Here is a 21,085-nt window from a genome sequence, read left to right as displayed (position 1 = left end):
ACTTGTTAATTCATAGCATAGCACACAACGGCTTTGGCATTTGGTACAATTTGAAAGAGTGAAAATTTCCAGATCTGGATGTGGAAACAACAGCTGGCAGCACACAGGAACTTTCTCCAATGGATTTGCTACCAAGAGAGAAAATTGATTTTCTATGAACAACTGATGACTTGTTGGGAAGCACTGGCCATCTTTCTTTTATATCCACATATTCATGTCTCCACATGACCACTTTATCCTAAGCTTCCAGCCCTCCAGTTGTGCCACACATGAGAACCCTCTGTCAATGATTACCCTTTGGGTGAATGAAATGAAAGCGGGCGTGTGCTGGAAGATAAGGATGACTTCGACCTTTTAAAGGAACTATAAGACAAAAGCATTACTGTTTTTCAAAGCCAAAGCCACTGATCTGTGAAAGTTCATCAGGCATAAAGTGTGCCATACACCTCTGCCTGCGCTGCTGCTGCCCAGCAAAGCCTGACGAAGCCATTGTCTGGGGCCAGGGCGAGAGCCAGCGCCACTTGGCTTGGATGAAAGGTAGAAGCCATCCATGTATTACCAACAGGCTGTAAGACAAACCAAATACAGTTCTTTTCAAGCAACATGCAGAAAACAGAGGTGTTTAACAGAACAGAAGGGAATAACGTAAGAAAGGCTATGTGTCCATGTGCATGGCAACGGGTTGAAGGAAAGGATGGAACCCCCAGTGCTTGCAGACCCTCCTCCCTGTCCGAAGGTCTGCCAGACCCACTCCAGAGCGTGCCCTTTATACATGAGTCTTGAGTTTTCTGATTTTGCTTTAATGTTTGCTGCGGGAAGTGACTATGGCATGCCAGCCCAGGGCGGTGACGCTGGTGTCACGACCTGTACTGGACAGACCAGGGAGGGGTCGCGGTAAGTTCATAATTCCCTCAGGCTAAATTAAGGTGAAAAGACACCAAATGATCAGTTAGACATTTTATTTACAGCAGGAGCAGCCTGAACTTGGAAGGTGCAACAGCAGGGGGTGTGGCCTCTCTCACCGGGAATTGGCATGGAACTACCTCAGTGACCCGTGGTAACCATACACATCAATTCGGGGAAGACAGTAAGGACACCCCTCCTGTTGAGTCATGAGGTTAAGAGCAGATCCCCTTGCTTTCTAGACTCCTTCTCAGAGAAGAGCCCAGGGGCAGCTGGATCCACTCGTAGTCCCAGACTTGGTCTATGGTTTTATGTCTGAAGGGATAAGGTGTAGGGATTATGGAAAAGGAGAGAGAAAGAGGGAGCGAGACAGGGAGAGAAAAAGAGAAGGATTTCACTGGTCCCGGGTTCAGCATTGGTCCAGTCAGCCGAGGTGTCCAGTCAGCCGTGGGGTCCTGTTCTGGTGGGTGCATGCACATGGGTGTCAGTTTGTGTCCTTTTATCATGTCCTTGCTCCTCTCTTCAGGCGGGCACTCGAACTCATTAGGCTAATTAGGTGTCATGCACAGTCTGTGCTTTCAGAACCTTCAGGAAATGGGTCAGTGGGCTTGGGGGCCCTTTGGGGAGTAAATTCTCCTTCCCTGCAGACCTGACTGGTTTTTGGCCATGCATGGTGAGCTGCCCTGCTCAGCGTATCAGAACAGGGAGCTGCGCACCCTCCGACACAGCACGCCCTCCGCGTCCTGTTGCTTGATGTCCTGTGCTGATCGGCTTCTTTTGATGCAGGGTTTGTTGTTAGGCAGAACTTGCCCTACCGCAATGGTTTGAGACATTAACTCTTTCGGTCTCTCACAACCAGTGCCCCAGGAATGAGGGGGCATGGCTGCCATGGCCATGGCCCAGGGAGCAGAGCCCAGAGGCCTGGGTGCCCGGGGAGCAGCACATGCCCCCTGGCTGCTCCTCCTGCGGCCCCAAACAGCCCTTACTTGGAGCAGGAGCAGAGGGTGCCCAGGTCACTGCCCTCCCCCAGCAGGACCTGCAGGTATGGACCCCAGGGCAGAGGCTTGGTACATGTCAGGCTGCTGTCACCAGTTTGGTAGCCCCCACAGCAAACGCCTGTGGAAGCTCCCCAGGGGTCCTTGGCACCTGCAGGCTCAGAGCCTCCCAGAAACAACGAGCAGCCCCTGCCGCCAGCCCTGCCTGTGGCGGAGATGCTGGGACCTCCTTGCTCCCCGGTGGTGCCGTGGGAATGGCACTGGGTACCTGTTAATTTCCTTCTCCAACCAGCTGACCTACTGGTATACAGTCAAGACATCTCTTTCTTCCCCTATGATCTGTCTTGCATGAGAAAACAAATCGGGGTTCAGATGATAAGTGTACTATGGCTATGTTTATAAACACTGGTTTTAATACACTACTTTGTTTAAGCAGGCAAATTTATTTATTAAGACAGGCTACATAGAAGGCACCTTCAAGGCATTGTTTCCATTTGGAATGTCTGTGTCCCTCTCATTTTCCTGAAAGGTGGCCATCTGCCATATCAGCATCTTCCCATCTTGAAAATTTGGACATACTTTTTATTTTCACTACAAGCAAAAGAAAAATATTTTAGAAGTGAAGCACTACACTTGAATTTAACAGAGACATTTTATAAAGCGGACTCTCCCATGTCTTTTTATGTGTTCAATTAAATGCAGCAATGCATTTAATTGTATCACTTACGGCAAACATTACTGCAAATTAACTGTGATACGAAGATTTATGAATTGCACAGAGAGAGAGAGAGTAACTTACCAGAGACAGCCTTAGTTACCTGTAAAAACCTGATAAAGCCATCTGCAAATGTGAGAAGTATCAAACCACATGACAAATCAGGCCATGAGGACTAATGTGTCCATTACAAAGCACTAATGCAAGTCAAACTTCACAGTCCCTGAAGCGGGAACCTGTTCTAATGCTTACAAAATTTCCCCCTTTCACGTGGGAATTCAGTGGGACAGGTTCACATCCTCATGAATTTCTGCATCCCAGGCTTCACTAAAATTTGAATGTGTGGTTCTCTGAACTTTGGAATCTTCTTTAAGAAAATTTTAGCTAAGTGTCCCTTAGTTTGGGAGCTAACACAACTCCCTCTTAAAAGTTCTTTAATGGGCTTAAACACAAGCTGGAAGTGACTTGCAAATTGGCTGTTGAGAATCACCCAAGTTCATTTAGACATGACTGTTTTGTAATTCACTATGGGATATGCCCATATGTCTGTTTCTACATCACTACATTACACTATTTATCTCAGCAACTACTGGTCATGCAGCTTAAGAAGGGCAGAACGATCTCTTTGTTCTCCCCTCCTAAGGAGTGTGATGGACTGTACCTTAGAGTCCTTGAAGTGAAATGACCATTGCTTGTGACTATGAACCATTTTTCAAAGCTGAAATTCTTCCAATAAGACAAAGTGTTTTATCCGTGTTGTGTTCATGCCAAGTCAAACGCTTTAGAACAACTCCAGACTGAACTAGAAAGCCACTGAGTACACCAATACTGAATTATTAAAGAAAAAAAATCAAGATAGTATCTGATCACCCTGTGCCCCTTCAGACCAAAAATGCATGTTTCTGAGCATGTAAGATGCCAGAAAAAAAACATGGTCAAGATAAAAATCTGCCTTGTGTAACTGGATTAAATCCCATCGTTTCATGAAAACATGTACATTACGACTCATACTAATAAGAAGTAAGTCCCATCATTAATTACTTAAGGAATTGAGTGGAAAGAAACAGCAGGTTTGCTAGAGAACCCTTTGTGCTATGTGCAATGCTGTATTCAGGAATCTACCATGCACCCATCTTGAACTGAGGGAACCTGCCTAAAAAATGAAACATCCTAGAAATGTAAGGCTGGATCTCAAAGCCCATAATTCTGTTCTGAGAAAGGATCAAACATACTGTTTAGATCATGAGACACTCTCCTGTCTATATCTCCACGACATGGATTTGCATTCTCTATGTGTGATCCTTAGCACTTCTCTTTGACTTTTATTGTACTGATTTCAGTCCATTTCTCCAGATCCCTAGGAATTTTGATGCTGTCCTGCATAGATCATTGTATCTCATGCCATTTTACAAATTTTGATTGTTTTGTTTCTGACATCCAATTCATTACAAAAATACTGAATTATATACTACACCTGAAGGAAATCCCACTTAATAGGTCTTTCCAGTTTGGTTGTAAACTACTGATTACTGCTTTTAAACCACAGCACTTCAAACTGCTTATCGTTTAACAATTTCAGCTGAATAACTATTTGTTTGCTTATGTGAATGTCAAATGGGGCTATGTAAAATGCCTTATTAATGTCATGGAGCAACACTTCTGTTTCCTCCAACTCTGCTAGGCCAGTTATCTTGCAAAAAAAAATACATCTCACAGACTTGATCAGATTCTTTCTGACAAATCTCTATTATCTTTGCTTACTCTCTTTTTTACCTCTGGCTGTCTTCAAGTCAATCACTTGGTAACTTACTCCAACATCGTTCTAGGCAGCAAAGATGGGTAGGCTCCTAACACGTAGCATGCCAGCACCTCTTTTCTCCCCTTTTCACAGATTGTACTGTGTGTGCCCTTTGATTCCCTGGTCGTTTGTTTGTTTTTTTGTTTTTTTTGGTGGGTTTTTTTTTTCCCCCTAGACTGTAGGTTTATCAATTCTCTTTACAATTTGTCATTGCTTGGGTAGTTTATGATGTACTCTAGTGAAAATGTTACCAAATTCTGCAGACCTGCATAACCTTAAACATACTTTGACACACTTTGGCACTTTCTTTAAAATATTATTTTCTTAAGTGTCCTTTGACACTTTCCTTATTCTGGCCTATGTTCCCTCTATCTTGGTCATTTGGATTTTGTAAAGTATCTGGTCACAATTAATCTTTCCCCCAATCCAAAGACAGAAACATCTCTTTCTTGACATCTATCTATTTGTAATTTTGTAAATGCCCATCACTGCTGTTGTGCTGCTCTCCCTTATTCCCTCTGCTGGAAGGAGAAATTCTATTATTTCATTTATATAAATTCCTTTCACCATTACATTCAATTCATAAGCAGTTCCTCTTGGTTTGTACTGAGGCGACGCTCTATAGAGCGTCCAGTCAATCATGATGAGGGGCAACAATGCTTATTATGTACTGATTTTCTATGTTTTCAGTTTGTTTTGAAAAAATGATTAAATTATTAAAGAATAAAATGCCCTCCTTCAAATATTAGGAGAACTTTTTCTTGATTTTTAAACAATCTGAATGGCGAAATAGTATTTTATCCTAACATTTGGCATTCTTACTCTTCTCTGTGAAAGGAAGTACAGGAGGTTGGATCTTGAATGTAAACATTTTGTAGTAAAAGATGCATTTTGGGTGGGATCTTGCATGTTTTCTGATGGAGAGTGTGGAAGAGTCCGGCATTATATTTAATAGCAATGTGCCACTGTATGAACGTGGCCAACTGCCCTCTGAGATGCTCCTTCTTAAGAATGACAAAAGAGAACATCCAGTACTGCCAGCCAAGTGAATCCAATCCAAGCAATTTACAGATATCATGATAGAAGCTGTTGCAAGGCATTGACAGTTGAGAAGACACTGCTAAAACTGCACTTTAACAGAGTGTGAACGATCCAAAGCCAATAATCTATCAGGTAATTGGGATGTGAGGGTGAATATTTTGCTTGTATATAGGGAAGAGAAGGTTAGGATGTCAATTAAGCAACTACCTGTTTGAAAGGCAGAGCACACACTCGTTTGAGTAGGTCTTCCCATCGGTCCCACAAACTGGATTGTAGTCCCTCGGGCATCCAGGCACGCCGTACTTGTAGCAGGCAGGCTAGGGAAGACAGGTACACGAGAAGTCTAATAAGACACATCGTCTGAAACAGGTCTCTTGGGCCCTTTCAGATCAGCAGCTCCTGATCTAAGAGCCGCTGAAGAATCCTGGCACACTCATGCACAGAAAGGAGCGCTCAGCAGGAGCTGGCACAGCATTGTCAAGTGCCACATTATCTTTCACGCTCTTATTGCTTTGAGGCTTGGCTTCTACGGCCTGGCACGGCTTGAGCTGCGGTGTCAGGACACGTTCGTGCCACACCACGCAGCTCCTTCCAACGTCTTAGCATCAAGTGGGACACACAGACAGCGAGTCCCCGGCAAGGGCAACCGCAGACCGGGCCGGTAAGAGACGGGAATGACCGGGACACCCCCGCTGCAGCCCTCAGCAGGCGGGTGCCGGGCTCCCGGGGTCCCTCAGCTGTGGGGAGAGACCGACTGGGGCATGGCCGGCGGCCGAGCGGGGGTACCGGAGGGGCGGCCGCGGGGCTCCGGAGCTAGCGCCTGCACCGGGATGCCCGGTAGGCGACAACGGAGGGCAGGTGGGATGGTCCTTGCCGGGGACGACGGGGCAGGCGGCACTCACCGGGACGCTGGCAACGGCGCCGGGGCGCGAGAAGAGCCCTGTGGAGAGTAACCGGCGTTAACGGCGCCTGGTCCCGCCCGGATTCCCCCCGACATCCCCCCCCGGACCAGCCGGTCTCCGCTACCGGTCTGGTCCCCGACCAGCCGGTCTCCGGCACCGTCCTGTACCATTTCTCCCGCCCCCGGACGGCCGATGCCCGCTACTGGCTTAGATACCGCGGCCTCCCACCCGCGCCGGCCGGTGCCCGGTGCCGGTTCAGGTCTCCCCTCCCTTGGGATGGGGACCGGCCGGGACACGGGACCGGCCCTGTTCCCCGCCGCTTCCCCGGGACTGGCTCGCCTCCCTCCACCGCCACTGCCCCGGCGCCGCGCGCCCGGTACCGGTGAGGAGGGCGGGCAGCAGCACCAGCACCAGCACCGGAACCGCCATGTCGACGAACAGAGCAACGGCGGCGGGCGGGGGCGGAGCGGGGCCGACGGGCCGCAACGGCGGCAGCGGAGCGCGGGGGGCGGCACGGGCGGGCGCGGCGGGCGCTGGGGCTGGGAGGAGCCGGGGAGGCGGGGGCGACGGGACCTGGGTGCCACGGGGCGGGGAGGACCCCGTGGGGCTTCCACCGGAGCGGGAAGGCCCCGGGACATACCGGAGAGGCAGGGAGTTAAGGACCCGCCGCGGGGAGCGGTGGCACCCGTGGGGCTGGAGGCGCCGGGAGACGTGGGGAGGGATGTGCTATCGTCTTCACCTGCGGGTTTGGGGAGGGGGCAGGCACCTCCGGGGGTGGAGGAGGGATCGGGAACCTCCACTCCTGGTGCTGGGGGAACGTGGGGTTGAGGGGCCCGAACGTCGTCCTCGGCGAGCAAGCCTGTGCCTGCCCCACCGGCAGGTCCCCGTGGGGTCGCTTATCCCTGCCGTTGCCACGGGGAACCCCCAAAACAGCCGGTAGCCAGCAACTAACCAGGCTCTGCTTCTGCAATGCACTGGAGCGGTGCAGAAAGCTTTAGTGTCAGGGCTGTGCAGCGGGGCAGCGGAGTTAATGGTGGGCGCCCGGCGGTAGTTTCAGCATTTCCCGGGTTTCCCTGCTTGGCTTCACCTCGTTAGCATGGCGCTTTGATTGTAGAGTGTCTCGGGCAACGCGAGCAAGTTGGAAATACACGTGCAGTGCTATGGGGCTGTTAAGGTCCCAGCCCCTGTCTCGTCATAAAGTGACATGAGATGGCTTGTGCTGAGCTATGAGTGCGTTCCTGCCAAGCGGGAGAGAAATTAATACGGCCCCAGCGATAAAGCCAGCCTGCCTCCATCCAAAGTCATGGGAATCCGGGCCAGCAGGGCCTGGAAAGGCTTGGCACGCTGTCCTGTCAGCACGCCTGGGTGTCTGGGCAGCACGGCTCTCCAGAGAGTATCTCATCGGTTAGCTGCCGATAAGAGTTGTTAGCTTTGCAGAGCCCAGAGGTTAGCTCTACACGGAGTCTGGCTCTGGAATTTTTATGCAGTTTCCTTATATCTGGGATACGGGCTTCTCATAAAATGGCCTACGCTTGTGTATACGAGCTAGGGTTTAGACCCTTCAAATGTTTTGGTATGTCCCATATAGGTACATACGCAGGCATCACACGCATCCTTCCCGTCTCTCTGTCAACCTCCGAGTCCTTCCAAACATGGCTTTTCTTCTCCTGCGTGTTTCTGACAGTGTGCCCTGCCCGCATGGCACCACAGGGAGGTTATTTTATTATCTGCTGAATATGTTCTTATTCCTCTAGGTAACCTCTGCAAACTGATTGCAGTGTTAGATTGCCGTTCAGAGCACACCTTTGAAATTACTACCCATTACAAGGGATGTTTCATGCGAAAGCCTCTGGCTTGGCTATTTTAAGCAAGATGCCTAATCAGAACATTTGGTGGCTGGTGAAGCATGTAGAGGGGTATTTCTTTCTCTCTGCTTGATCTCCTTCCCTAGCTTTGCCCCAGCTTTGCCTGCTAAGCCATTTTAGAAGAGGGCATCTTTCTGTTACCTTGTTATGGGTGGGTGGTTGCTGGATTTGCCATCCTTTGGGGACCTTTAGGTCCCGGCGAGATTTCCTTGGGAGAAGGAGCATAGGGGGTTAAATACTGGAGAGTTAGGCTGGGGTGGGTTTCCTTGCCTCTTGAATGTGTGATTTTTCAAAGGAAAAGGTGCCAGCTGAAGGTGAGGAAAGAAAAATCAAGGGGAAGATGAAGAAAGGAAAACCAAGGGTAGGAGTTATCTAAGTTGTTAATTTCTTAAGTTTGTGTCTTTAAACAATTAAGAGCAAAGCTCTTGCATAGAGCTGTGTTTGCACAGGAAAAAACACAAACAAAAAAACCCAAGTAAGAACTCAATGCCCCAGCTGTTGGTAGCCCAGACAAGCTTTCTCCTGAACAACTCTGGCATAGCAAGCACAAGAGGGATGCATACTGTCATCATGCCACCTGAGAGAATAGCTGCCCTCCCCCCCCCCCTCCCCCCCCCGCCCCCACATTCTCCACACTAATGTATTTTCCAATGAGTTAATTACACGCTCATCAATTTGTTACACTTGATCACAGATAAATGGGGGTGGAGGGGACCCTTTAGGTTTAACATTGCTTCAGTTGTCTCTCTGTGACATGAACTCATTCTCAGCCATGTGTTCTGTCCCAGGTGCTTCCCCTTAATGTTGCAAGAGAAAATATGGAAACGTAATCTGCAGGTGCTTTATTAACTCTCAGCATGACACTCATATTTTAACTTGGTGGCAGTCCAGCTGCCTCAGTGCTGAAAGCATTTCATCTTACTTGTTTAAATTCTTTTCACTGACAGTATTTAACTTTGCCTTATTAAAATACAATTTTAGACACAGGTCTCCAGAGAAGGGAAAATGAAAGAAGTGAGATTTTAAATAGAAGAAAAGACAACTTACACAACTTTTCTTCTGGCAAGATGGAGTATCTATTAGAAAATACCCATTTTCTTCCATAAATTATTAAGAACTGGAGGCAAGGAAGAGGATAATTATGCAGAGGCTTCTTAATAGCCTTTGTATGCTGTTAACACATTTCTGATATGAATGCTGAGTCACTGGAAAAGAAAATTGCAGAATTATTTGCATATCTCCTAGAAGTTATCTTCTTTTTAACATCAGGTAGCTGATTAATAAACATGGAAGATAATAATGATCCTACTGTATAGGCTGCAGGGAGCAATACGTAATTAGAGGTTATATCCCTACAGAGAAGGTCTGTTTTCTGCCTTAGTGGAACAACCCTCTGTGCTTGGAAGCTAGAATTTATTTGAACTTTAGTCACTCTTCTAAGTAAATGTTTATGACTCCCTGAACGAAAAAGGTTCCTTTGGTGAGTTTATATGTACTTCATATTCTTCTGCTGCCCAGCAGTTAGGCACTAGCAAGGCTGTGAGCCACGACATAGAGATTTTGTGACTGAACAATAATAAGAGCAGCAGAATTGACTAAGGGCAGACTTCACAGCAGAAGCGCGTGCCTGTGTCCTTCGCTTGGAGTAATGTTACCCGTGAGAGTCTATGTTTGGCCTAGAGAACAAAGGGTGTAGTTCAGAGCCTCAGGTTCACCTAAGAAGAAAGTGGTTGTGTAAGAAGGAGTGACCGAGTATTTGCCACTGCTTCCAGCAGGGCTGGCTTGTAGTCTTGGAAGAAACAAAATAAAACAAGCTGCTGAGCAAAACCTTTGGGGCTGAAACCCTTCTGGCACACCTTGGTCTTGCTGCTGCTCCAGTGAGTGCTAGCTAGTTGCTTCTGAGATGTACCTGCTGCAAAGATTGGTCATTGATCATGACTACCCTAGTGACGGTGACAGGAAGGTCCTTTTATGACTCCACTTATATCGTTTATCCTCAACCACTCATGACTGCCCTGCTTGCTGGAGACGCTCAACTGCTTGAGTCTGCCTGTGGGAGTGTTTCCCCTCTTAAATCTGTGCAAATCAGCTAGGTGAGCAAAGACCTACTGCTAAAAATCCGAAAGTACCCACCCCAGCCACATTGGACTGAAGTGGCAACCTCTGGCACAAATGAGAAAGTTTGTTCCTTCTGTCCCCCACAGCATGCTAAGCAAAACAGGAATAGTTTTTATATACAATCAGTAATGAGTAGGTCTTAAATGAAACGGCCAGTGATTAAGGTGGATATCTGTCCTGGGTTCAGCTGGGATAGAGTTAATTTTTACAGGAACCTGGGAGGTGGGGGGCATAGCCGGGGCAGCTGACCTGGACTAGCCAAGGAGCTATTCCATACCATGGGACATCATGCTCAGTATATAAATGGGGAGCGGGCCGGGGGTGGGGGTGGTCTCGACTTTCGGTGGGGGGAAGCGTCGGAGTGTCAGGTCCCGGGTGGTGAGCAGTTGCACTGTGCATCACTCTTTTTGTATATTCTTTCATTAGTGCCGTTGTTGTTGTTGTAATTTCTTTGTGTTGTCCCAGTAAACTGCCTTTATCTCAACCCTCGAGGTTCTAGGGTTTTTTTTCTTTTCTCTCCTCCGTCTCCTCCCCATCCCACCGGAGGGGGCGGAGGAGTGAGCGAGCGGCTGCGTGGTCCTTTGTTACCGGCCGGGCTGAAACCACCACAATATCAACAAAATGCAGCAAAAATAATTTGGTTGAATGTTGAACGGATTTAACATCAAGGAAAGCTTTTAGACAAAGAATGATAAATGCCATTATCTGATGTTCCTTTTTAAATAATTGAGTCCCCTTGCGAAAAACTGAACTTGCCTCACTCTTGGTGTTCCTTGGAAAGAAAACATGTTGAAGACTTGTGGACTCTGACATCTTCATCCTTGGGGATTTCCAAGACTCAGCTAGACAAGGTCACAACTTCACTGATCTACTGTTGGAAACAGTACTGTAGCGAGTGGGAGTGTGGGCGAGAGACCCCAGGCATCCCTGCCAGCCATCACTGCCATGACTCTATGTCCCTGCCCCTGGAATCCATTCAGAGCTTTCATCTGCTGATTCACACTGTGTTTACTTATGTTGCCTATCCTCCTGAAATCAATGGGCATCAGGCACTGGAAGGATGGAGACTTCCAGTGAGAGACAGCCCAGAACTCATGCCTGTGCTAGGAATTTTTACCAGTATCGTTTTGCAACATTTCAATACCAACAAAATACTGGATATGCAGCTTAGCACAGGTATCAAAAATGTATTTGGTGGTGCCATTTATTCTTGTTCTTTGAAATGGTATCACCTTTGTCAGGGAAGAGGGTTTGGCTGGCGTATCTGTGCTAGGATGGGTGTGCCAAAGCTGAAGGGACAACAGGTTGTTATTTTTTTGGGCCTTCAGGAATATATTAGTGAGACACAGGCAATTTCTGGGCATGCAAAAGTGCCTGCATTGCAGTAGAAAGAGCTTCAGTCTGTTCCTTACTCTTTTACCACCTGAAAAATTTGGGTGGTGATCTGGGTTATAAACATTAGTGGTATTCTCTGTTATTCTCTGATTCATGGAAAGCACTTGAATTAGTGGTTTAACGTCTACTTTGTGCCTGTCTCAGTGCCTCTGACAGTAAGGCCACTGAGCCTAATAAAAACCCACATTATTTCATGAAGATGGGACAAGTGGAGAGCTGTTTTGTACCATTTAGTGAAATGAGGCCTCTTTGCAAACAGGGAGCCAGGCTGCTTTACTCAAGCACAAGAGCAGCATGGGCTTAAGTGGCAGGGCAAAATTGGGAACAAGCTAGGACACACCAGTTCTTAGTATAAAATCAGTTCACAATATCAAATGAAAGCTGATCTATTACCTCATCTGCTTAAAACAGATATAGGGAGAGGTCTTAGCCTGTTGTAGTGCCAGCAGGATTGGGACTAAGGCACTAGATTGCCTGCTACCTTACACTGAAGGATTCAGCAGTGTGGTGTGGAATATCCTCTTTAACACAGATGGTGAATGCTAAAATTTTAAAAATGGGGGAGAAATAGAGTTGTAGAGCAAGAAAATGTAAGTGGCCTTAACAGCATGAAAATTCCCACTTGAAAAGGTTCCTGAGAGCCGCTGCAGGCAGGAAGGTGACACAGGAGAACTCTGGCTATGCATTTGCTCCAGTTTTCTCTTCTCTTGGCCATCACTGCTGGCCTCTCTTGGGGAGAGGAGGCTGGTGAGAAGGATGCTACAGTCACACGTAACCTGCAGTTAATGTCCTCTCGCAGCCCCCAGTCATATGGGGGAGGATGTTTACATCCGCTGAAGCAGCAGGACGGTGCAGCTGCCTTGCCTGCGCTGCTTCAGGCAGGGCACAGCGCTTGGGCACGTCCCAGCTGTATTTGTGGCATGCACGTGAGTCTCTTGCCCTAAGTGCGGAGTGTGTCTTTCCACCTGAGTAATTACTGGGTAAAAGCAAGCAACACCCTTGAAGGAACATAGCACAGGACAATCAAAAATGCTTCTGAGCTTCTTTTCAGCACATCAGCCAGGGGTGGCTCTGCTGAATGCCTCTTTCTGGTGAGACTGGGAATGCCCTAGAAATGGTTTGGCGCTTGCTAATTGGCCATTTCTGCCAATTTGAACCTGGCACAGCAGCAGGGCAGAGAAGGGGAAAGAGCTGATTTTCCTGACCATTTTCATCTCCCTGACAATGATTCCTCTAGGGAGGAAGTCAGCAGCACTGAGTAGACTAATGAGCTTTTGGTGTAAGTCTGGGTTTGTTGTGCAGGGGGGGATTGGTTCCACTTGACAAGCTGTCTCCCTGGCCAGGTCCAGAGCGCTGAGCTGTGGCATCACCTCTAATTTTGGCAGACTCCTCCAGGCTGTTTTCATAAAGGCTGGGTTCAAAGGTTCGCAGAAGGATGTGGAGGAAGCTCCTTGTCTCATCACATTCCCTCGTCATACTGTCAGTGGCATTCCCAACCCCACACCAATAAGAGATTGCTTTGGGGGTCCTATCTGTCACACGCAGACCATGAATCATTCACTTCAGCTGTGCTTCTTACGTTTGCAATCCCACGTAGCCCAAAAGACAAGATCCAGGCCTAAGGGATTCAATCATATACACGCCGTTCAGTCTCTCCTTCCTTGATCCCTCCGTGCCCATTCATTTTACTCAATCCTGGGCTGTTCTCTGCTGTATCAGTCACAGATGGGCAATTTGTCCTCTCCTGTTTCCCATATGAACGCTATCTATCACCTGCCTGCCTTTGAAATCAATTTACTGGCTGCACAACTGCCTACTTTGTGTCCCTGGCTCCCTCCCATCTGTGTACAATATGGGGGGTGCTCCCTGGAGCGGGGGTTGAGCATCTCCTGGTGGCTGCATGTGCTGCCTGGTACTATGGCCCTAAGGAGTGTTGCTGACCTATGGGTCGGTGGGGAAAGGGCTGCTGTGAGTTACCCACATGCTCCTGGAGGGTCTGCTCATGCCGTCAGTCACCATCGCAAAGCAGCAGCCTTCTGCCTGGCAGAGAAATGTGTATGGATTTCTGTGATACTCAGTCTTGAACAAGGGCTTTAGTGTAGTCCTCGGGGCCTCCGGAAAGCTCCTGAAGGGGTGTCCTGATGGGCAGTAATCAATATAGTTTCCCTTTTCTCTCTCTCCTCCAGAAGTTTTTTTTCTGCTGTTGTTTTCAACTCGACTAAGCACGTCTATCTATTCGGTCTGTCATGGACAGATTTACAGCTGCTGGCTTTGACTTCTGCTGTCTGTCTGTGTGCTAGTTCAAATGATGCATGGCAGAGCAGGGCCACATGTCCTGCTAGAGGGGAAATGCACTTCGTCTTAGTGATTTGCCCTGCGATCATCACCACTTTGGAGGGAGGTAGCTGGTCCCAGTGGAATTTCTTATGTCAAAAGTTTTCTCAAAGAGCAGAAACTTTGAAGGCGGGCTGTAAATGCATTTTATTACTGCTGAAGCTGTTAAAGGAGATAGGGTTAAAGGAACCTGCCTGGACGGATGCTCACCTTTTTCTGGGTGCTAAGGTTAAACCCCATAGATGACCTGCAGCTATAGTGCAACAGCCAGGCTGGAGCGTCAGCAGAAACTGTTTTCAGCTGTGAAAGGACAGAGGTTGTCCATGGGGTGGGAGCAAAGCTGCTACTGAATCGGCACAGTGCTTGAAAGTTAATTGATCCAGCAATGCTTGTCTTATTTCCATATGGGAAGACACTTTGAAAAGTCAAAGGCATCTTCTTTCATGGCCCCATATTTCTGACAAAGTAAGTGGTTTCAGCCAGGGCAGTGTCCATCCAAAGCTGCTTTCAAGAGGCAGCCTCACACCCTCTTCTGTCTCTTTATCCTGCAGGAAAAGGCTGTGTGAATGAAGTGGTCACCTAAGAAAAGCTTTATCCAGGCAAAGCCTGTGTTCCCCATCTCTGTCCCTGCAGAGCTTCTGTCCAGTGCCCTTGGGCTGGGTTTGTGGGACAAGGGCACTGTGTCTGGTTAGGGGCAAGGGGAAAGGGTTGCTGATAGCTATCACTGTGGCAGAGGGAGGGCAGGTGGAGGGGAGGAGAAGCAGTAGGGTCAGCATCTCCATTTTCCCTGTGCCCTGTTTATGCAGTGCTGCGCCCCAAGCATGTTTCATGACAATGTGTGCTGTAGCTCTCTCTGACCCCATAAATGAAGGTATTTCTATCCTGGGAAAACCCATCCAACATACTTTATGGTCTCCAAGAGGGAGGACGAACTGCAGATAAGAATTTCAGAGTTGGCCAGTATATCACAGTCAGGGTCAGTCAGGCTTTGATGTCTGTCTGCCTGATGGATTGCCTGGTAAAATTGAGAATAAAAAGAACTTTATTCACCAAGGAAGTTAAGTGATGGCTTGGAGATGGAGATGAATTGGCTGCAAAGGTGCCTGGCACCACCCCCATGAAGGCTCAATGCTGCTGAAGGCTGTTCCTTCCCTGTGAAAGCCAGTGCCAGAGGTATCGCTTCACCATGGGTGTGTGTGCATCTTACTGCCATGCACCACTGCCAGCCACAGCTGTGGGGGTCTGTATTTTTGTTAAAAACCTGCCATCAGTCAAGTAAAGAGAACAGCAAAAGGAGGAGGAGGAGGTGACAAAGCCTGGGCCTTGTCGGAGGTACCATTTCTGAGTGGCATTGCTAGATGGAAGACCTACAAAAGGCAGGAGTCCCCAAAACACTGCCTGGGTTTGAGAATGATGGAGGAAGGTAAATCTCAGCTTTGTTTCCCCCCTCACCCTTTTATGGCCTGACCCAGCCTGTGCTCCTCCGTCACAAAGCTGTGTTTTTTCTACATTTGGGATACATTTGGCAGTGTCTGGCATCTGGGGTGTGTATTGGTAGACTTGCATTCTAGAGAAAGCTTTGTAAAAATAGCATTGGAAAAGTTTTTTAATCCACATGATGTTTTCTCCAACAATAAAGGCAATTTTTGTCTGTAACGGAAAAAGCTCACTTTTCCAACTCGTGTCTCCCCCACCTTTTTAGGGAATATTTTGCAGGAGCTGAAAGGGAGGGAGAAAAAATATTTTCCGTCTTTTGCAGATGATTCCATTATTGCAGAGCAGAATCACAGTTACCTGAACTGCTCTGTAGTTCAACACGAGAGGCCAAGGCTCCCCAGCCATTATTGGAAGCATCACGCTTTTGGATTAATTCCACGCCCGTAAGCAATGCAAGTTTATGAACGGCAAGACCTTGGTATACTTTGGTCTGTCAGTGCTCTCAGGCTCCTCCGAGCCTCTGCTGAGCCCAGACTTTTCTGATCTTGAACTGGTTCACTTAATTCAAATCTTCCCTAGTGAGAACAGCCAGATCTCATCTGTGTTTTAGGAATCCCTATTTTGCAAGACTCTGGTGGTTTCTTTGCAGATACTTTAATGACTTGGAGGGGAAGGAAGGGTGGAAGAGCAACAGTTCCTGACCAAATTAATTCATCAGACTGAGACAGCAGGATTTGGCCATAGCTGGTTAGTGAGACCAGGGCTGGTTGGAGTTGTGAGGGTGGATTTTTCCCGCTCCTGCTCTGGCTTGAAGGACTCTGCAGGCTTGTCCTTGTACCGTGTGGTGGCAGTCTTGCTCACAGAACGTGCTCTGTGTTGCCTGCTTGCGTGACTGGTTTTGTTTGCAACATTTTTTAGGGTGAAGAGCTCAATGGGCCATAGATGCTGTCAGTGGATAATATTGTACTGTAATGTAGTGCGTTCATCCCCACAGCATCAGCAATGCACAGCCACTTCCCTTCCTTGCCCTGCCGGAGACATCTATAACACAGTGTGAAAGAGCCCATTCTGCTGGGCTGGGAGCACCAACGTTTATTGTCAGGGCAGCACGAGTGATAGGCCTGTGCAGGCGTGAGGACGTTTGGGGCATGTGAGACCTCACCCAGCCTTTCAGATCCCTGCCTGGCAATCTCAGAGGTGCCCAGGAGCTGTGAGCAAGGACTGGTAGGAGGTAGCAAGCGCCATTCCTAGCTGAGTCCCTTCCCCTTTTCCCTGCTAATTCATGCAGGGTTAGTCTGCTCCGTACTGTCTCTCACTCTGAGCCCCGTTTTGGAGGGCTGGGGTCTCTTCAGCTCACAGGTTTGCCTGTGCTAGTGCTTGAAGGCCAGAAGGAGACAGGTGGTATTTATTTTGGTTGAGCTGCAGTGTTGTGTTTGGCGGGGCTTTCCAGCATCAATGGCTTAGCAGGTTGTGGGCATACTTGGGAGTGAGTCACTAAGCAGTAATGACAGTAGGAAGAGGAGAAGAGAAATGCTTCAAGAGTTGCTCAGCTTTTCCTGATGGGAACCGGACACATCTAAATGGAAAGGTCACCTGTGGTGATCTGGGGACACGGCTCAGCTGTGTCTCCATCTTGAATCCTCGTGTGTCCCTGTCACCAGCTGACGTGGAGACTTGCTGGCAGATGCATATGATGTTGACAGGAGAACTTTCTACCTGTCAGCTTCTCTAGCGACCAAAAATCTCATCAGGCTGATGTGGCTGTCCTAAGGCACATTTGCTTCAGTGCAAGCTGGCTTTACTAGAAATCATCCAAACAACTCATATTTAAACAGAGAAGCACTTACTGCTGTAATAAAAGCGCCTGCACGGAGATTACAGCGTGCTGCAACTGGTTTACACTTCACTGACCCCCAGCAGAGAGGATGTCTGTGGTTTGCCGTATTGTTTCTTCCCCTTAATTTTGGCTTTCACGGCTGTTTCTGTGATCAGAGATGCATGTACGGGATGGTAATTAGTTAGGAAATATTTCTTAGGCTGCATTTTTGGCAAATGCAGGACTACTGCTGGTGTTTTCCCTCTGCAATATATGCTGGCCAGGTGGCCTGAGGAAGGGAGCGCTGTTCCCTCCACGTTTGTTGTGCTTCTGATATGTGTGCCACATTGAGAACTGGTACACTGTGGGCACATTGCCATTACCGTGGGATCCTGCGAATCCCAGTTTTCCTAAGTTTAGAGATCCTGTTGCTTGCAGGCGCTAACCCCATGATAACGACCGTAGTATAAAAACCTGCAGAGAAGATTGGGGGAGCGGGAGTAGATAGAAGTTGATCTACAGCACTTTTCTTAAACATGCATTTAAATTATTTGGAGGACTGAGTCTGGGCTGGTGGGTTTCCTTTTCAGCTTATTGCACAGAGGGGACCCTTTGCAGCAGATCTACTTAGTACAGGTGGCTTTGAGCTTCAAGTGGAGGGCTTGGAGCTACGAGATGAATTTGCTGTAGGAACCAAGTGTAGTGCAGTAACTAATGACAGGATAGTACCAGTATGGAGCTTGGGAATGAACTACAATTGCTGATGGCAGCATCTCCATGTGCAAAGGACAAAGAAGTTGTGGCTTCTTGCTCATGTATTTGCTATTTCTTCAGCATGGAGCTTTTCCTGCTGGGCATTGGTACTGTGCAAGCTCCTCACCCTGTTGCACTGGTCCAGGAGGAGATGCTCCCTGTTTTACTGCAATTACCAATAGTTCCTTGCACATTACTAGGTTTATCTACCGCACTCTAGAAGCAAACTGGCGGCTAATGCTGAGGTTGCCCCTGAGGACTATGGCTAGCGAGGAGTGACCTGGCCTGTGGACCAGCACCCCTGGGTGCATCCAGCATGTGGGAAACCTTTTTTCTGTGAGTAGGTGTGTGGAGAAATGCTGAGCTGAAGCCAAGTCCCCTAGGCTACACCCTTCCACAACTATAATGGTCTGATATCTTAAAAAGGCCTTCAACCTTGGGTCAGGCCTGCCATGTTTGGGGTGGTCAGGGTTACTGACATTCCCTTCGAACACTATGTTAGAGGGGTTTTGGGAATGGTGGTGTTAGAGAAACATAGCTTAGGGGTACCTCTAAAAATGGCAATGGAAAGGCATCAGAGATATATCCTAACCGCTCAACACTGACTTTCTTTGGTTGCACCCAGCTCTGAGTCTGAGCAGGTAGCAACCAGTGGCTGCAAAGTCTCATATTCCACATGAAGGGAACCAAGAAGGGCTAGAGGAAAGTCCCAAGCTCTGCTCTACTTCCAGGATGGTTTTGGGAAGAAAGGCCACTTGCCTGTGCGTCTCAGAGTAACCTTTGTGGGTGAACTAGATGTGCAGCAGTCCTCAAGGGTGAACTGATGCTCTGTTCACCTCAGTTATCTCTTCAGTCCCTTCTCCTTCTGTGTTCTGCATGCCCATTCCCATGGTGACCATACCTGACATGGACACGCGGACACCTCTGCAGTTTCTAGGAGATATCAGCAAGCTTCTTCCACAGGCAGCAGGGGACCAGACAGGGAGCAGAAAGTCCAATGGGAATTTGGGCCTGGGACCACTGTTCAGAGCAGCTTAGGCATTGGTTCGAGTCTCCCAACATGCAGTAAGGGCTACAAGGGGAATGCCTATGCTTTGTGCTCATTTAGTGCCACATCTGGAGCATGCACCCGATCAAGAACATTGCTAAGAATTAGAGCTTTGCCCAGAAGTTTTGGATAAATTAAAAATTTTCACTCTAAAATGCAGCCTCAGTCTTGTGGCTAGTGGAGCTTCTAGTCGCTGCCATCAGGCCAGAGAGGACAGGCTGAGCTTGCAGACCCCTTCTAGGCATCCTCCAAAACCTATCAACACCAGGAGCTAAAGAAGTTGCCTTGGAAACTGTGATGAAGCTGAAGTTGCAGGGAGCTCCTGGCAGGCTAACTGGAATTGCAATGTAGATATCGTCCCCAGTGCTGGGATCAGACACAGCTCAGCAATCGTGGGGATTCTCATCCCAAGCTGAATGTTAGAAAGGGCCATCCTGGTGTAGCAGGATGCTGGGCAGCTTTTTAATTGTAAGTCTGCCCACCTTGGGAAGCATGAAGAGTGGCAGAGGCCATATCAAAAAGTACTTTCTTGGTATTGCTATCCACTTAGAAAGATGAGTGAGCAAAGCAGGTACATTTGCAGCAGTGGAGGAAAGGGATTCTGCATGGAGTGGGAAAGGAGATGGAATGGAAGACCAAGCAGTAGATAATTTGCCTGAGGGACAAAGAGAATGAAGCAGGTTACTCACTTTTTTTTTTTTTTTTTTTTTACACTCGCCACTGGCTATTTAAGGAATCACTGTAATGCTGGAAACCTCTGAATGCTTAATGGAAAAGCAGCTAATTAATTAACATTACAAATCATAATCATTAAGGAATTAATCTTTCATGAATGTAATTAAGAATGGTGAGTGAATGGGTACATGGGAGGATGATGTTTGGAATATGGTTGTTTCTTTCCGAATCACTGCTGGTTAATGAAGAGACAGAGCAATATTACTGAGCAAATAATGCAGGAGGGAACAAGGCAGTGTAGTGATCCAAGCTGGGAGCTGTAATCGATTCGTTTGTTGGGAAGGCTCACAAATTGGAAATGGTATTTGGCATGATCATTCTGCTGCTAGAGATGACCATTTGCTTATGGTAATAAAGGGCTAAATTGTCCTTGACCATCTGCCCGGAAGGCAAAACTCCTGACTGTGGCTGAGCTTTGCTTCCAGTTCCCAGCGCTGGTTGTGGTCACTGCCCAGGGACCTCAGGAGTTCTCTCATCGGAATCAGTTTGAGCGAAACTAATCTCTCAATATCTTCACTGTGTTCTATTTTCTACTGGGCTGTTTTGAAATGTTATCTCTCAAAGTCAGGGGCATTGCCTATGAGATTTCAACTATTTTAAAAACAGATTAAATTTATCTTTACCTATTTGACTCTATTATGGCATTGCCTTCTATCAGCTGTCCCTGTCCAGGGTGAGTCTGGGGTGACTGGTGGGGCTTGCTGTCCCTTCTGACATTTCTGGGCTTGCTGCTGCTTGTGACATTCTCTTCTTTCATTGCATTAATTAAACTTTATGTGGGAAAGATAATATGTTAACAGTAATAAAGTCCTGATGAACTGGCCAATTCCGCTACTAGCCAAGTATTAATTTTAAGTGTTTCTCTTCATTAAGAGGTCTTCAAGAATTGCAATGCTGTAGATTATTGTTCCAGAACACTTGCGATTATGCCCTTACAGCAAATTTCACGCTGAAATGAGTGACAATGAAGTACTTATATGAACTGGCAACTTCTAATAGTCATGTCCTACTCCTAGTGACTACCTACTGCTCTTGCTTCATCATTCCCAGACTGCCACTGTAGTGGAAGGTTATCATTGCCCTGGCTGTTGGCAATAGTACTGAGAAGTTAGGAGCATGCTTTTGCGGTGCTGGCAGCTGTGAAGCAGAAGAATGCAGAAACAAATCAAGTTTGAACAGTAGCCGTGCTATACTGAAGAGAACTGGAAATGCAGCTTTGGTTCTAGGCCA

General features: G+C 47.7%; 2 protein-coding genes across 2 annotated transcripts in view; one reads left to right on the top strand and one right to left on the bottom strand.

Annotated features, from left to right (window-relative positions):
* The window catches only part of THEGL (theg spermatid protein like), a 41,239-nt gene extending 36,079 nt beyond the window's left edge, over positions 1-5,160 (top strand). The window contains exon 11 of the mRNA XM_049814615.1: positions 17-5,160. The gene's annotated coding sequence lies outside the window, so the exon portion shown is untranslated. The remainder of the gene's footprint in view (positions 1-16) is intronic.
* SPINK2 (serine peptidase inhibitor Kazal type 2) lies at positions 2,365-6,796 on the bottom strand. Its single transcript, XM_049814651.1, has 4 exons — positions 6,735-6,796; positions 6,355-6,392; positions 5,660-5,769; positions 2,365-2,489 (listed from the first exon to the last, which is right to left on the bottom strand). The coding sequence occupies exons 1-4, from the start codon at positions 6,781-6,783 to the stop codon at positions 2,444-2,446; spliced, it is 243 nt and encodes an 80-aa protein (XP_049670608.1). The 5' UTR covers positions 6,784-6,796; the 3' UTR covers positions 2,365-2,443.
* Positions 6,797-21,085: the final 14,289 nt, after the last annotated feature.

The sequence above is a fragment of the Accipiter gentilis genome, chromosome 12 (assembly GCF_929443795.1).
Source record: "Accipiter gentilis chromosome 12, bAccGen1.1, whole genome shotgun sequence".
Taxonomy (NCBI): Eukaryota; Metazoa; Chordata; class Aves; order Accipitriformes; family Accipitridae; genus Astur; species Astur gentilis.
This window is presented reverse-complemented; position numbering and strand designations above follow the sequence as displayed.

Excerpts from the sequence above, each read along its gene's own strand:
- SPINK2 (XM_049814651.1), bottom strand. The coding sequence starts at position 6,783 with ATGGCGGTTCCGGTGCTGGTGCTGGTGCTGCTGCCCGCCCTCCTCACC. Across the intron at positions 6,393-6,734 it reads GCTGCCCGCCCTCCTCACCG|GGCTCTTCTCGCGCCCCGGC; the intron begins GTACCGGGCGCG and ends TACTCTCCACAG. Across the intron at positions 5,770-6,354 it reads GCGCCGTTGCCAGCGTCCCG|CCTGCCTGCTACAAGTACGG; the intron begins GTGAGTGCCGCC and ends TGTCTTCCCTAG.